Consider the following 16,872-nt stretch of genomic DNA (forward strand, 5'->3'; position numbering starts at 1 on the left):
TAAAAAGGGCTGGGGATGTGGCTCACTGGTTAAGCACCCCTGGGTTCAATCCTCAGTATAAAAAAAAAATTTAGAAGACTAATATTAAGTGCTGGTGATGCTAGGAACTTCTCAAACTTCTGACAGTATAAAGTAATCCAATTCAGAAAGGAAAAAAACAATAAAGTTGACAAACTTTGACACAGATTAATCAGGGCCCAGGTAAGACACAGAAACCACACCCATTATTTTCACAGAGAAAAGTTATTTTAAATAACAATTGCTTATAAAATTGGAGAATTCCCACATATAACTTAAGAGACAAAAAGAAAACAAATTTAAGTTTTCAGGGAGGTAGCAACTGTAGAAAGCAGCTAGGCTAGGTAGTAACAAAAGGATACCATTGGAGTTATTAAAAATTAGAAAGGTGGAAGAGGGGTCCCATGTAACTGGGACTCAGGCCTCTAAGGAGGTTTTATCAGCCAGCTGATGTCTATGTCTCAAAGCAGGTGGAGTCCAATAAAGCTGAATCTGGGGGGACTAGGAAATCTCAAAGTGCACGAAACTGCTTCTATGACAAGGAATTCTGCTGCCTAGTGAAAACACAGTGCTGGCTGGACACACAGATGAAGGAGGAGCTAACAGGAAGGGACAAAAGGACCCAGTTCCTTTTTTTTTCCCTCTCTCTCCAGTCCTAAAATTTACATCTAGTATCTCTTCTTGGCAGAGAGCAGCTGGCAATACAGAAATGTGGTTTTTAGACTCACAAAGTACAATCTAGAAAGATGGGTTTGGAGCTGGGACACAAGAGCTTAATAACTGCTGGCTGAGGTGGCACACACCTGTAATCCCAGCTGCTTGGGAGGGTGAGGCAGGAAAATCACAAGTTTGAGAGCAATCCAGGCAGCTTTGAGAGACCTTGCCTCAAAATAAGACATAAAAAAGACTGGGGATGTAGCTCAGTTGTAAAGTGCCCCTGGGTTCAATCTCCAATACAAAAAAAAAAAAAAAAAAGAGCTTAGTAACTGGAAAATCACTACACCCTATGAACCAGCAATTCCACTTCTAGGTCACAAAACACAGAAACAATACAATGTCCTTCACAGGGGAATGGAGAGGGGAATAAATAAATTAGACTTTTATCAACATGGATAGATATTGAGATGGTAGCATCACATAAAAAAAGCAAGCTACCAAATTTTATTTTATTTATTTCTATTTTTTTGGTGGTACTAGAGATTGAACCCAGGACCTTGTGCATCTAGGCAAGCACTCTACCAACTGAGCTATATCCCCAGCCCACCAAATTTTATCTATAGTGTGACAGTATCTGTGTAACATTAACAAGACCATGTAGTATTATACATTGCAGACTTCATTCTATACAAAAGGAAATCTCAAAGTGGATTGAAATTCTAAATGATGGTAAAAACTTCAACTGCAGAGGAAAGTATAGAAAAAAAAAACTTCAGCAGAAGAACGAACAAAATGAATCAGTCACGGACTGAGAGAACACATTACATAACACACAAAAAAGGATTTTTATAATCTCATATATTAAACACCATTTCAACCAGGAAGTAAAACATGAACAGCCTATTAGAAAACAGTGAGCATACCAAGCACAGGGGCACCTGCATGTAATCCCAGCAACTCATGAGGCTGAGGCAGGAGGATCACAATTTGAAGCCATCTTCAGTAACTTAGTGAGGTCCTGTGTCAAAATAAAAAATAAAAAGGACTTGGGATGTGGCTTAGTGGTTAAGCACCCCTGGGGTCATTCCCTGGTACAGAAAAAAAAAAGATAAAAGAGGGGCTGGGGTTGTGACTCAGTGATAGCATGCTTGCCTAGCATGCATGACACACTGGGTTCAATTCTCAGCACCACATTCAAATAAATAAAATAAAGACCCATCAACAACTAAAAAATTTTTTTTAAAAAAGACAAAAGAAAACAGTGAGCACCAGCTACTTTGGAGGCTGAGGCAAGTTCAAGGCCAGCCTTAGAAGCCTAGTGAAACACTGTCTCAAAATAAAAAAGGACTGTGGCTGTGGCTCAGTGGTAAAGTGCCCATGGGTTCAATTCTCAGTACCAAATAATCAGTGAGGAAAGAGTGTGAACAGTCAATACATGGAAGGAAAAACCTGAAGGGCCAAATGGATAAGATATTCAACTTCACCACCAACTGGGGAAATACAAATGAAAATAACAAGGAGCTGCCCCCTAAGGGGGTCAGGAAATAGCTTTCCACCAAGCTAGGTGCCAGGACATGACAGGGGTATTCTGAGTGCTCTGGTAATCAGATGCCCCAAGGGGCTTGATCCAGGGGTGGGGAGGGTCTTTAGGGAGGGGCTTTTTCTATTGCACATGGCAAGGGCCGGCCTAAGTGAGTTCTCTGGTGTTCCGTGAGGTGTGCCTTCCGGCAGAAAGCCTTCCCGCACTCTTGACATTCAAAGGGTCTCTCCCCCGTGTGAATTCGCTGATGCTCAATGAGACGGGCTTTCACGTAGAAGGCATTTCCACACTCAATGCATTCATACGGTTTCTCTCCTGTGTGCGTTCTCCGGTGCTGCCGAAGGGACTTCCTCATGCTAAAGATCTTCCCACACTCAGTGCATTCATAGGGTTTCTCTCCCGAATGTCTTCGCTGATGCTCGATGAGACGTGCTTTCACGTAGAAGGCGTAACCACATTTGTTGCATTGGTAAGGCTTCTCTCCCGTGTGAATTCTCTGATGGACCCCAAGAGAGGAGTGCACACTGAAAGCTTTCCCACATTCATTGCACTGATAGGGTTTCTCACCGGTGTGGATCCTCTGATGGTTATTGAGAGTCATCTTCATTCGGAAGAACTTCCCACATTCTGCACATTCATAAGGTTTCTCCCCTGTGTGAATGCTCTGATGTTGATTTAGGGATTTCTTTGCCCGGAAATTTTTCCCACATTCCCCACATTCATAGGGTTTCTCCCCCGTGTGAGTTCTCTGGTGCTGGGTGAGGGCTATCTTGACACGAAATGGTTTCCCACATTCACTACACTTGTAGGGTTTCTCCCCCGTGTGGGTCCTCTGGTGGATGGTGAGAGTTGCCTTCTCGGAAAAGGTTTTCCCACATTCTGTACATTCATAGGGTCTCTCTCCTGTGTGGGTTCTCCTGTGTAAAATGAGTTGTGACTTCCGGCCAAAAGATTTCCCACATTCAGGGCATTCGAAAGGCTTCTCCCCCGTGTGAGTTTTCTGATGGGCAATGAGGTATGATCTGGCACTGAAGGTTTTGGCACAGTCGCCACATTCATAAGGTTTTTCCCCTGTGTGTATTCGCAGATGTTCAACCAGGTTTGATTTCCTGCAGTATGCCTTCCCACATTCATGACATTCAAAGCTTTTATCTCCAGTGTGTGTTCTTTTCTGTTGAAGGAAGCCGGTTTCCTGGTGGAAGCCTTTCCCACATCCATTATATTCAATGTTTTGATGCAAACTGTGAAGACTCTGATGCTGAAGCAGGCTGTTATCCAGCCTGAGGGCATTAGCCCCAACAGAGCTGTTGCCACACAGTAGCGAGAGAGATCCTTTAAAAACAAACCAGAGTCTGTCACTCTTTGAGGTACTAACACCTTCAAATGGCTTCTGTCATAGTGTAAAATTAAACTTGTCACCAGAGCCTTTATAATTTATATCATTTTGGCCCCCTGATGACTCACTGATACTACCTCTCAATATTTTTCCCTCTTCTGCCCTGGCCTTTTTGCAAGTCCCAGGAGATGTCACTTAGACTAAGCTTGGCACTGGGTTCAATCTGCCCACAATATTCAAAATTCATATGGCTCAGCCAGGTGTGGTGGTGCACACTTGTAATCCCAGCAACTTGAGAGGCTGAGGCAGGAGGATTGTGAGTTCAAAGCCAGCCTCAGCAATTTAGTGAGGTCCTCAGCAACTTGGCAAGACCCTGTCTCTAAATAAAACATAAAAAGGGCTGGGGAGCTGGGCATGGTGGCACATGCCTATAATTCCAATGTCTCAGGAGGCTGAGGCAGGAGGATTGTGAGTTCAAAGCCAGCCTCAGCAAAAACTAGGCACTTAGCAATTCAGTTCCTGTCTCTAAATAAAATACAAAATAGGGCTGGGGATGTGGCTCAGTGGCCTAGTGCTCCTGAGTTCAATCCCTGGCACCCCCCTCCCCCCCAAAAAAAGGGCTATGGATGTGGCTCAGTGGTAAGTGTCCCTAGATTCAATCCCTGGAACAAAAAAAGAAAAAGAGTACTGGATAACTTGACAAAAATCAAGATAAAACAACAGTGAATTGTGAGCATGATGTTGGGGTATGGAATTTAGGTATCGAAAGCAGTTAAACCTTCTGTCCTTATTTTCAAAGAGTTCAGGCCTAGCAAAAGAGATTCCTAGAACATATTGTATAAGGATACCCTCTGACCTGAATTCCTGGGATCTCACTCCCCCTGTGTTCCATATGTCTGTTTCTTACATACTCACCTGAGTAACCATGATCTGAAGATTCCTCCTCTAATATCCACAGTTCTTCTCCTCGCTCCAATTTGAAGATCATCTCTGGTTTGGCCACGCAGAGGCCTGTTAATGGGAAATGGCACAGGACGTGGGCCAAGATGTCTGAGCTTTGGGGCCTCTGATGAAGGAGGAAGGTGCATCTTCATGAGCTGCACAAGGAAGGGGGCCCATTTAAACCTTTCACTGGGGAGATGAGAACATACACAGTTCTTCCTGGTGCCCTAAACTGTTCAGCCAGTGTGACCCTTGAATCTGAAACTAAAATATCACTAAACTCTACAGAGGCTGCATGTGGTCTAGTGATCACATGCTCCCAGGAGTTACAAAGACAAACATCCTCACCCACGGATGCCAGGTTGCTGTAGGTCTCCAGCATCACATCCTTGTGCATGGTCCTCTGAGCAGGGTCCAGTCTGTGCCACTCTTGTCGGGTGAAATCCACAGCCACATCCTCAAATGACACGGACCCCTACAACAACAATCTCCAGTGATCAGAATTGGATGCATAAATTTTTTAAAAAAGATGTTTGAGAACTGATCCTTTCAATGGAGTCTTATTGAGAGCACACTAGAAAGAGGCACACTGGATACCCCATCCAGTATCTTACTTGATATTACACTTTTTGGGGGCAAAGGAAACCTGAAAAGTCACACTACTGTGTTCATGCATTAATTCATGAAGAAAAGATTACTAAGCTACTGAATTGAGACTGTGTGCCTGGTCCTCGGCAAGTTTCTGGGGAAATGAAAATGAAGAAACCATGGGATCTGCACTCAACAAGTTCACACAAGCAACTCAGTGAGACCCTGTCTCTAAATATAATGCAAAAAAAAAAGGGCTGGAGATGTTGCTCAGTGGTTAAGCACTGTCCCTGGTTTCAATCCTCAATACCTCAAAAAGGGGGGGGGTTGCTGAGAACAGCAAAATGAGAGACAATGAGTCAAGGGAGGAGAAAGCGAGGTAGATCTTGAGACCCACCAGGAGTGTCTATGGGATATTCCAATGGAAATGTCCAGCTGGAATTCAGGACAGAAGGCTGGCATACAGCAAGGTTTGGGAGGTGAGATTATTTCACTACTATCTGAAGCTACTACAATGAATTCAGAAGCTAAGAGAGAACATGGGTTTGAGAGGAGAACCTGCTGAGAGCCATAGGCCAGTCCAAAAGATGCATGGCATTTTTGCCAGAAGGAGTGGTTGAGAGGTGAGGCCAGCAAGCCATTGAGATGATAATGGTTATGTTAAGCTGTGTATATTAGACCCCTGCTGTCTGCCTTGGCCTGCTACTTTGGAGTTCTCCTGGGGATTCCCGGAGAGTTCCCATTGGTTGGGGAAGTGCTGGAGGAGGGATTTCCGGTTGGTGTGTCCCGGGAGAAGGCCACGTGGGTGGCTGGGTGGCGTTGGTGGAAAAACCTGCGTGCAGTGCCGGTGAGAGTTTAAATAAAGTAGTTGCTGTTTGAACCTACAAGGCTTTGTGGCGGCTCGGTTATTCGTGCCCAGCCAGACTGTGGCAAGAACTGAGTACAGAGTCTGAGAGGCACCAATATGCCATGAAGATTACAAGGCAAATTTTTGAATGGTAGGGACAGAACCAGGAAAGTATGATGTTTTGGAACATAAGCCAGGAGACAATCTCAGATAACTGTGCCATTTCCAGTTTAAGATAGTGTCGAGGGCTTGCCTAGCACAAGGTCCTGGGTTCCACCATCAGCACCTCCATAAGAAAAGGATAGTGAATAATAACACACCCCATTCATCTCGCCTATCTTTAAAAGCTAAAAGAAGACCTTTGGGCTGAGGTGTAGCTGAGTGATAGAGAGCTTGCCTAGCATAAATGAGGCTCTGGTTCCATCCTGCACCACCAAAAAAATATTTACAATCTTCGGAGAAAAATGGAAGGCCCCTGTGAGACAAAGAGACTAGGAGAAATCCTATTTTTTTTCCTTCATGCAGTGCTGCCCCCAACAAAGCCTAGTGCCAACACTGCAATCCAGCAACAGCAGTCACCTTGAAGGAAAGGAAGTCCTACTCTCTGACCAGAGACAGTGGGAAGGACCCCTGCCACTTTTATCCTATCCTATCAATGGCTGATTCTGAAGGCAAACCTAGTTGGGAAACCCTGAGTGCCATAGTGGAAACGCTATATCTCCAGCTCTCTAGTCAGCTCAGGGAGCTACAGTGGGAGGAGGAAAAGCTTGTGAATGGGCTGGGGCTGTGGCTCAGCAGTAGAATGCTCACCCAGCACATACGAGGCCCTAGAAATTTAAAAAAAATCAAAAGTGAGGGCTTGGGAATAGCTCAATTGGTAGAGTGCTTGCCTCACATACACAAAGCCCTGGGTTCAATCCCTAGCAACATAATAATTAAATAATGAAAAGAACTGAACAGAAAAATGGACAAATCTACAACAATGACTAGAGACTTCAACAGCTCTCTAGGAGTAAGAACTAGTAGACAGAAAATCAGCAAGGATATAGGGAAATTGAACACCATCAATCAACCAAATAACTTTACAGACACTCTATTCCAGAAAAGATGGGTCCTTCAAGTACACATGGAATATTTACCAACATAGACCATATTCAGGATCATAAAACAATCCTCAGTAAATTTAAAAGAATTGAAAACATTCCAAGTATTCTCTGATAATAATAATAGTTTAATAATAAATTAAACTAGAAACCAATAATAGAAAGATGCCTGGACAATTCCTAAATATTCAGAAACTGAAGAAGATATTGTCCATGCACAAGGCCCTGGGTTCAATCCCCAGTACTGAAAAAAAAAAATTTGCCACTGGTTGTGGCAGTGTGTTACTCAGGGTGCTGAGGTAGGAGGACTGCTTGAGCCCAGGAGATTGAGACCAGCCTAGACAACTAACAACAAACAAAAAAACACATTTCTACATAATGCATGGTCCAAAAAGAAAGTCTCAAGGTAAATAAAAAATACTTTGTACTGAAAGAAGATTAAAATACAAATATCAGGCGGCTGGGGTGTGGCTCAGCAGTAGAGGGAGGCACTGGGTTCAATCCTCAGCACCACATAAAAGTAAATAAACAAAGATACTGCAACCACGTATAACTAAAAAAATATTTTAAAAATACAACATATCAGTATTTATGGGGTATAGCTAAAGTAATGCTGAGATAGAAATTTTTTAAAGGAGAGAGAGAAAGAGTGAATCTTTTTTTATGTAGATGGATACAACACAATGCCTTTTTATTTATTTATTTTTATGTGGTGCTGAGAATCAAACCCAGGTCCGCCCATGCTAAGCGAGTGCTCTATTGCTAAGCCACAATCCCAGCCCAAGATAGAAATTTATAACAAGAAATACTTACAGTAAAAAAAATCTGAAATCAACAATCTAAGCTTCTTACAATACTCAGGTAGGGAGGCAATAGAAACGTGGCTATGAAAGGGATGGATACCCAAGTGGGATATGTACTACAGTAATTTGAGGGATGCATCCAAGTAGGACATGTCAATGCCTATCAAAAGAACCCACTTCCGGTCTTTAGACTGTGAGCCCCACCCACTGCAGGCCAGCTCCAGGCAGCAGCAGGCACTCAGTGCAAGCCACTGGAATTCTCATTTAGGTCAAGTTGTTTTAGGATTGTTCTTCTGTACCATAATTTTGGAATGCTCTTAAATTCTTGACTTTTTAAATTGTACCCACTGGGATCTCAAGGTTACACTATAATCATTTCATACATTATCCTTCACTAGGTTCTGCTTAATTTTTAATTTTATTTTTGATAGTCAAAAAGAAATAAACACAAAAATGAGAATTATATGTATTCAAAGCAAGGGCTTGACCAGTGGAAGAGACCTGATGGATCTGATCCTAACAAAGGGAAAAGCAGACAAATGCTTTATTTATAGTGAAACACACCAAAGGAATTTATTGTGAGGAAGGGTTCTTCAAAGGTAAACAAGGAACTGAGGCTGTGGGGAGGTTGGCTTGATTGGGGACTTATCACTTGAGCAGTAATTCTTCCTCCTCCAGGTAGCTGACACCACAGGGTTAGTTAGGCACTGGTATCTCTTTCTCCCTAGGGTAGTAGGCATCTGCATTCAAAGCTATTGAACCCATAAATTCCACACCAGGAATGGAATCTGCCTCATTAACAGCAGCTGCTTGCAAATGGGTGTGTCTTTCTGCACTGTTGCACTGAGAGAAGCCCAAAAGGGCAGTCTAGCTGTCCAAGGCTGCGGAGTTCAAAGCAATGATTCCTTTGTTGCTCCCAACAGGAGCTTTTGGGGAACATCTCATACCCAAATCATAACAATTTCCCAGTGAGATACAATGTTCATCCCCCTAACAATCAAGTAATGGTGATAAAGCTACTTCATATAAAGTCTGTTCAAATATACCAACTCTCTCATTCACTTTAACCTCAACTCCATCAACCCTTACTTTCCTAACTATAGCATCCATTGGGACTTTTTGTAATTCTTTATTATGATGCTGGGTATTGAACCTAGGCCCATGAACATCCTGAATAACTGCTGTACTGATGAGTTACTTCTCCAGTCCCTGGTTTCAGCTTTCTAATAACCTTCTTTTTTTCTAATACCCTTTTTAAGACTAAATATCATATGTTTATGGGGTGACTAGGGGCCCTCAGCCACCAGTCACCCCATAAACATATAAAAAAACCCTCTTATCACTCTAGAAATTCCAAGGATTTGGGGAGTTATATGTCAGAAGCCAGGGACTGGAGACCAAATCTATATTTGACAATATCACAGCATCTAGTAATAGTCAAGCAAGTAATACTAAAAATAGAGTTATACAGAAGTCTTTGAGAGATGCAAAAGTTTTTTTTAAGAATTTTTTAATATTTATTTTTTAGTATTTGGCGGACACAACATCTTTGTTTGTATGTGGTGCTGAGGATCGAACCCGGGCCGCACGCATGCCAGGCGAGCGCGCTACCACTTGAGCCACATCCCCAGCCCGATGCAAAACTATTGAATGAAAGTTTAATAAAGAACAAAATATATACATAACCTCAATATATCTCCACTGATTATTGATTTTAATTATATAGGGAGAAATGGTAACTTTATAGTGGAGAAACCTGATGGACACTATCCTTTTTTCCAAATATTTACTCTTAAGTTTTAGGTGGACACAAGATCTTTATTTTACGTTTACGTGGTGCTGAGGATTGAACCCAGTGCCTTGTGCATGCTAGGCGAGCACTCTACCACTGAGCCACAACTCCAGCCCCTGATGGCCACTGTCTTAACCAAATGATTAGAATTAGAAAACTTTTAATTTGAAAATTTCTCATAATCTCACTTTATGGAATTAACCAATCTTCTCCCACTGGGAATTGAACCAAGGGCCTTGTAAATGTTAGCCAAGCCCTCTACCTCTGAGTTACACCCCAAGCCTTCATTTCTTAATATGGTGGGTCATATTGTTTTTTTTTTTAATTTTTTTTCTAACGCCAGGGGTATTTAAGACCTGAGCCGCATCCCCAACCCTTTTTATTTTTTATTTCGAGAGAGTCTCACCAAGTTTCTTAGGGCCTCCTTAAGTTAATGAGGCTACACTTGAAGAACTTGTAATTCTCCTGTCTCTCATATTGGTTTTTAAAATTTCTGCCAGCCTTGTACTCTTTGGTTAAACTTCAACTGATCAGACAGTATGTTTTTACATGTTTCTGGATTTGATTTGCTATTTGTTGAGGTTTCTTCTGTGTTTATGAGGGATATTGAAAGACCCTAGCCCAGTTAGCCCAGTTACCTAAGGCCAAGATATGAAACCAAGATACCAGGCACACCATAAACAGGTTCAGGCGCCAGGCATGCTTTCCGGACAACTGGTTGAAGAACAGAGCACCCGCATCCTGAGGCATGAATGAATAAACAGGAACAGATAAGCAGGAACAGAAAGAATAGAATGCAGACCTGTGGTTTTTGGAATGCAGACCTGTACCCCCTAGGTGGCCTATATGCTACATTTAAACAAACCAATAAGAAACCTGTTGCTTCCCTCGTGCGCGAAACCTGTCCCAAACCCTATAAAAATCTCTGTATCCCCAAGCCCTGTGTGCCAGTTCACCAAAGCTCCGGCTGAAGTTCTGCTGGGCACCCGCAGGCGCCTGTGTCCTAATAAACCTAAACCTCTTGCTTTTGCAGCCAGTGTTTCGTGTGATTCTCCTTGGACAGGGATACCAGGGGTCTTTCATTGGACGGGGGTCTTTAACATTGGAGGTCCCACCGAGATAAAGGACCCCCTCCCCGTCCGGATCCCTGCCCGAGGACCACCGGCATCACTGGGAGGTAAGCTGGCCAGCTCATGTCGTGTTTGTCGTGTCATCTGGTGTCACTTCTATGGTTGTAACTCTTGGCTGATACTTTGTTTCTATGTGCTGCATTTGTACGATTACGCGTAGTCACTTTGTATTTTGGGCAGCTTGAGAAGGAGTTGACGAACTCGGACTTCTCCCCTGCCACCCCGGGAGACGTCCCGGGGAGCACTTTGTAGGCAGCGGCGAAGCTCCTGTTTCGCCTAAGCCATTTGGTCTTTGTAGGCAGCGGCGAAGCTCCTGCTTCGCCTAAGCCATTTGGTCTTTGTAGGCAGCGGCGAAGCTCCTGCTTTGCCTAAGCCATTTGTTTTGAAGTTGGGCAGCGCTCTTTCTATTCAGTCTGATTGTAGTGTTATTGTGATTATTGTGTTATTGTTTCCATCTCTGTATTCTATCTCCTCATCTAAAGCTAACATGGGGCAGTCAATCACGACCCCTTTGAGTCTCACCCTCGACCATTGGCAGGACGTCCGGAATCGGGCAGATAACCTCTCGGTAGAAGTCAAGAAGAAAAAATGGGTAACACTTTGTACTGCAGAATGGCCAACACTCAATGTGGGTTGGCCAAAAGAAGGTACATTTAACCTAGATCTTATATTACAGGTGAAGTCCCAGGTTTTCATCCAAGGTCCTCAGGGACACTCTGACCCTACATCATTACCTGGGAAAATTTGGCCTCTGACCCCCCCTTTGGGTCGCCCTTTTCTCTCCGCCTAAGCCTGCTCCATGATCTCCTTCCGAAGCCCCACCCCCACCCTATCAGCCCCAACCCGTACCGGCTCCTGGGAGGAAGAAGAAGAACAAGTAGATCCAGCCACCAATAACCCTCCGGGTCCATCCCCCATGGTCGGGAGACGTCCCCAGCCCCTTTCTGTGTTCTGAGTGGATTGCCTGTAGTAAAGTATTCTGTGAAGTATTTGGTAAAGTATTTTGTAGCTGATGGATCCGCGATCCGCCTGAGCCTTTACTTTCTGGGTAGCAATCCACGACGCGCTGCGAATTCTGTGGCCGTGCTGCAAATTCTGTGTTTTATGTTTTTGTTTCTGTTGTCCTGTCTGTCTCCACCCCAACACCCTGGCAAGAGAACTAATCTCCCAATCTGGGGTTGTCAGACCCAATCTGAGGGGGATGCTCTCCCGATCTGTTTGTCTGAAGGGAAGGCCCCAGTCGGCTTGGGGCCAGCACCCATTTTCATTTTTTTGACAATCTGAAAAGGGAATCTATGTCTTTGTGTGTGTCTCTGTGTGTCTTTTTGTCTGTGTCTCTGTTAAGTGTGATGGCATTGTTTTACTTTGAACCGATGCAGAGTCCCAAATTCTAATCTGCCTTAGAGGTGTGGAGATAACTTTAGCTAGACTTTAATCTAAATTGTAAGCAAGATTAGGGAAGCAGTGTTTTCTTTTCTTCCCATAGTTGGCCTGAGTACACCCACTGCGGTTAAGGAATGCCTGCTGGGGATCTAAGAACTTTGATATCTCACTTTAACTTTTCTCAAAACCCGGTCCTCATTATTAAATTGGCATTAATTGGCTTTGGGGATGGGAGCCGAACTTTCAGTCATAAATTCTGTCCCAGACCGAGATTCCACACCGAGGTAAGTGCACACACCCCATGTCTGTTTGAGATGCATCTTTCTCTCTCTTTCTTTCTGGAGGTAAGGTGGGCACCCGACGGCTACTTAAACGCAACTAGTGCAGCCGCCACTCTACAAGACTCAGGTGAGAGGTTTCTCGGCCTAGGCAGCTCTCAATCACCTGTTCGGTACAGAGCAGGCATGTTGGGTTCTGCCAAAGCCGCTTCCAAAACTTTTCTGTCTGGGCCTGGAGAGCAATTGGCGTGAGTACACAGTGTCCCTAATCCCGATCTGCCTCGGATGCGTGGAGGTGGAGGAAGGAGTTTGGAACAACTGCGGAATCCCGGTCTGGGCTACTCTCAGACGTTTCCAAAGGTTCCTTTCTCTTGAGCCCTCTCCCGACAGCCCTCAGGGGTATCTAGGGTGATCGGTAGATGAATGGCATTGAGGGAAAGCCCCAATCACATTTGCCTCCGTATGGGCCATGCAACACTCCCAACCCCGCATCCATTCCTCCTGGATGCTTCCCTTCCTTCGAGGGTCAGAAATGTTAGCAATTCAGGTTGTAGGACTGAGAAAAAGGCATGGGATAATTAGTAAGATCTGCCCAGGTTCCCTAAGATGCATAGGTAACTTTCAATATTACCGCCCAATGTTTAAAATGTGCTGTGTTCCTTAAGCTGCTAAGAACAAAGAAAGTAGCTTAATGATCCTGAAGGAACTTCTTCTGATGGTGGCTTTTATATTATCAAGAAAGATCCTATTTTCAGTTTTGTGTGAGCAAGTTTTTCTAGTGTAGGAAGATAAATTGTGACTTATGGTTAAAATGCCTTAGGCATAAAGTTTCTGCTCAAGAATTCCGGTTTTCCCAGTTCCTTCCAGGCCTCAGCCAGGGCTTACGCTGATATGCAAACAGAAGCAGCTTGGAGCTCAGACCCAAGGAAAAAAAAAGTAAAGGTGTCTTTTACCTGAACTCAAACTAGATTAAACCAAAGAGTAAATTGTATGGCATTTACTAATTACTGGCCGGTCAACTTTTTAGGACTTTTGCTTTTTTTTCTTAGATTCTGTATTTTTATTTTTTTTCTTTGAGCTCATGATTTTGTTCCTACAGACAAGTTAATGTTTTTCTGATAAGTTCTATTTTTGATCAACTGGAGTTTTTTTTAACATTGCAATGAGATTTCACCTGAGAAAGCTGCAAGGCCTTCACCATTGTGTTATGTGTTACACTTGTGTTACGTGTTGTATGTCGGTATGTCTGTATGTGTATATGTCCATATATCCTGCAGTGATATGACAATTGACAGATGAGGAGCGCTCATGAAAAATTTAAAAATGGATCCAAATATCTTTGATTCACGTGATTCAAATGGTTCAATTTAAATTGGGTAAACAGATGAAAGTAAAGATGTCTTAAATTAAGCTTATAAGTTATTCTAGGTGTTAAAAAAAAGCCCTAATAAATGTCTATGAAATAATCTGCTCAGATTCAAAGGTTTACAAGTATTGTTTCAAGATGTGAACAGAAGGAGGTTAACAGATGAAAGAGAAACTAGAAGGTTCTAGATATGGATTTAATAGAGGGAAAATGTGTTTCTGGATAAGAAAGTCTAATTAAGAGGGTTTAAGTAAGTGATAAAGAAAGTCTGTGCAAGTTGGTTATAAGTGTAAGTTTTTGAGCAAAGTAATCTTAAAGAAATTAAACAGCTGGTTAAACAAGTGCTGTTGTTTTAGAGAATTGTGTTATGTTATTTCTTTAAAAGCTAAACTTGGTTAATATAAAATCATCAATGTAATTATGGTGTTATTAGTGTGATCATATCTTCCAGGTATACAAATCTGTAAGGTAGAAGCTTTAGAAAGAGCATTATATCAACCTGGTGTTCTAAAACTGTATGATAATTTTAGGCTTAAAAGAAAAACATGTTGGAAATTTATTTATATCATTTGTGTTCTATAACTGGACTTGTTATCAATAAGTTATGTGATGTTCCATGTTACTTTTTACACTGAGATACAATTTAGATGTATTTTTAAGTTAATGAGAGCCTAATCTATGTAAAGGTTTTATTGCAAAACAAAAGTACTTTGCTACTTCTCTACAAAAAGTTAAAAGCTTTCAGCTTTTCTTTAATTCATGTTTTAGGTGTGATATTATATTGTGTTAGCTAATATTCATGTAAATTTGAGCAACAATTTATGTAAGCTTTGTAAAATGATGTCTAAAAAGCAAAGATCAGCTTCAGAATTTAAGACTTATGATGAGCCCCAACTTACTTGAGATAAGGCTCTATGTCCCATCTCATGTGAAAGTGACTATGAAAGAAGTAGGCCAGATTTCAGTGCATTTAAGGTTGTGTCCAAAAGTTGGTTTTTGTCACGATTGCCAGGACCTCAAACAGGGGATTATAATGTATAACTCCGCCAGAATTCAAGGTAGCTATTATATGAACTAAATGTTTTTACTCTTGATAAATTTATCTTGTAGTTTTCTTATAAATGGCTTAAAGATTGCCTGTTAATGTTTTGCAGAGGTACTGATTTAAGAACACACAACCTGGGTTGATTTAAGATAATGAATTATCACCTACAGGATAGAGAGATAGGTACTAAAGCCCAGTACTTAGTATAAGGCTGTTGAAACTTATTTGCTAGATGTTTAAGATTAAGTTTTAAAATTAAAGTTAAATTAAAGGGCCAAGAAAACCAATATTTGGCTCTTGCCCTCTGAGTCAGTCTAAATCAGGGATAGGGGACTTCTCCAAAGGGCTTTGCAACTCTAGGCCACATAACCTCCTGATCAGGGAGATTAATGAGACCAGTGGAGGACAGAAAGCCAATCAGTGCATTTGCTGTGAAGAGGAGGGTCATCAGGAAAGGGAGACATCCCTGATGCTTCCGAGGGAAGCCACGTGGTCAAGCAAGGCCTGGACCCATCCTTGCACAAATGGCACTAGCAGAAGTGAGAAGCTGCTGTGAAGTTCCCAAGGACTCCCAGGAGGCTGACTGTTAACAATAGGTAGAAACAGAATTCAGTTTGACTTGCTTCATCTTAAACACTTAGCAAAGACAGTCAAAGCCAAAACACAGCTGTTCCTGGGCATTTTAAATGATAATAATAGTTAAATGTAACCTCCAACAATAAGTAAACTGGAGGCTGCAAAAGAGACTCTTAGGTAGGAATGCCTGATAACTGTCAAAGAGACTGCTAGAGAAGTTTTAGTCTAAGGCCTTTATTTCTAACCAACACAGGTAGGCTTGATGTTTGCTAGTATGGTTATCCAGCCCTAAGTAACAGAATTAAAGATTTCTCTATTAGACACAGGTCATACTAGTAAAAGGATTTTGCAAGATCAGATGATATTAAATCATTAAACTATATCTTAAGGGAAGGACAACTGTAACCCTAAAAGTTAAATGTTGTGTTTACATCCTGATAATTCTGGCAATGTGACAAATATCCTTAAAGATTTACATGCTCAGAGACAAGCCATGTCCTCAGCAACTTTATCATGGAAACAATATCTTAGCTTCTGGTTCTTGGTACTTCCTGGTGGAAAACATTGTTAGTCTTTGTCTTTGCCATCATACTCATTGGCATATTCCTGTACTATGGCATTTATTGCTGCATCAATATGGTTCCAGTACTAATGAATTCTTGTTTCTCTTATAGACCACCCATCACTCAAATGGCCCTCCAGCCTATCATGGACCACTCGATAGACCCGATTTTTAAAAAGAGGACTCCAAACTGCTTGCCCCAACATCGCCCCTTTTTTGTCAGCCTGAAGAAGCCAGAAAGATCTTCTCTGCCCCCTTTCCTTACAGCAGTAAGGAGTTCCCAAATTAGAGGGGGGAATGAAGCCAGATTTGAAGTTAGGTAGTTAGTATAGTTAGGTAAATCGGGTCTAATATAGAGTGAAATCTAAAATGGAGGCCATGCTGGGAATGACTCAGGGAAAACACAGGACAATGGATATAAGATTCTATCCATGATAAAGAAAAAGGGGGGAATGAAAGACCCTAGCCCAGTTAGCCCAGTTACCTAAGGCCAAGATATGAAACCAAGATACCAGGCACACCATAAACAGGTTCAGGCGCCAGGCATGCTTTCCGCCAGGCATGCTTTCCGGACAACTGGTTGAAGAACAGAGCACCCGCATCCTGAGGCATGAATGAATAAACAGGAACAGATAAGCAGGAACAGAAAGAATAGAATGCAGACCTGTGGTTTTTGGAATGCAGACCTGTACCCCCTAGGTGGCCTATATGCTACATTTAAACAAACCAATAAGAAACCTGTTGCTTCCCTCGTGCGCGAAACCTGTCCCAAACCCTATAAAAATCTCTGTATCCCCAAGCCCTGTGTGCCAGTTCACCAAAGCTCTGGCTGAAGTTCTGCTGGGCACCCGCAGGCGCCTGTGTCCTAATAAACCTAAACCTCTTGCTTTTGCAGCCAGTGTTTCG

At 42.5% G+C, this 16,872-nt stretch overlaps 1 protein-coding gene across 5 annotated transcripts in view; it reads right to left on the bottom strand.

Moving 5' to 3' along the window:
* Znf157 (zinc finger protein 157) overlaps window positions 1-16,872 on the bottom strand; it is a 44,700-nt gene that overhangs the window by 5,275 nt on the left and 22,553 nt on the right. For 3 of the 5 annotated variants that reach the window (XM_005324021.5, XM_040278336.2, XM_040278303.2), the window contains 3 exons: window positions 4,842-4,968; window positions 4,467-4,562; window positions 1,502-3,547 (listed from right to left, as the gene is read on the bottom strand). In XM_005324021.5, the coding sequence (XP_005324078.2) occupies window positions 2,322-3,547; window positions 4,467-4,562; window positions 4,842-4,968 (1,449 nt within the window). In that variant the 3' untranslated portion in view covers window positions 1,502-2,321. Of the gene's footprint in view, window positions 1-1,501; window positions 3,548-4,466; window positions 4,649-4,841; window positions 4,969-16,872 lie in introns of those variants that run through there. The other 2 variants (XR_013431861.1, XM_021725584.3) reach the window with 2 other exon arrangements.

The sequence above is a fragment of the Ictidomys tridecemlineatus genome, chromosome X (genome assembly GCF_052094955.1).
Source record: "Ictidomys tridecemlineatus isolate mIctTri1 chromosome X, mIctTri1.hap1, whole genome shotgun sequence".
NCBI lineage: Eukaryota > Metazoa > Chordata > Mammalia > Rodentia > Sciuridae > Ictidomys > Ictidomys tridecemlineatus.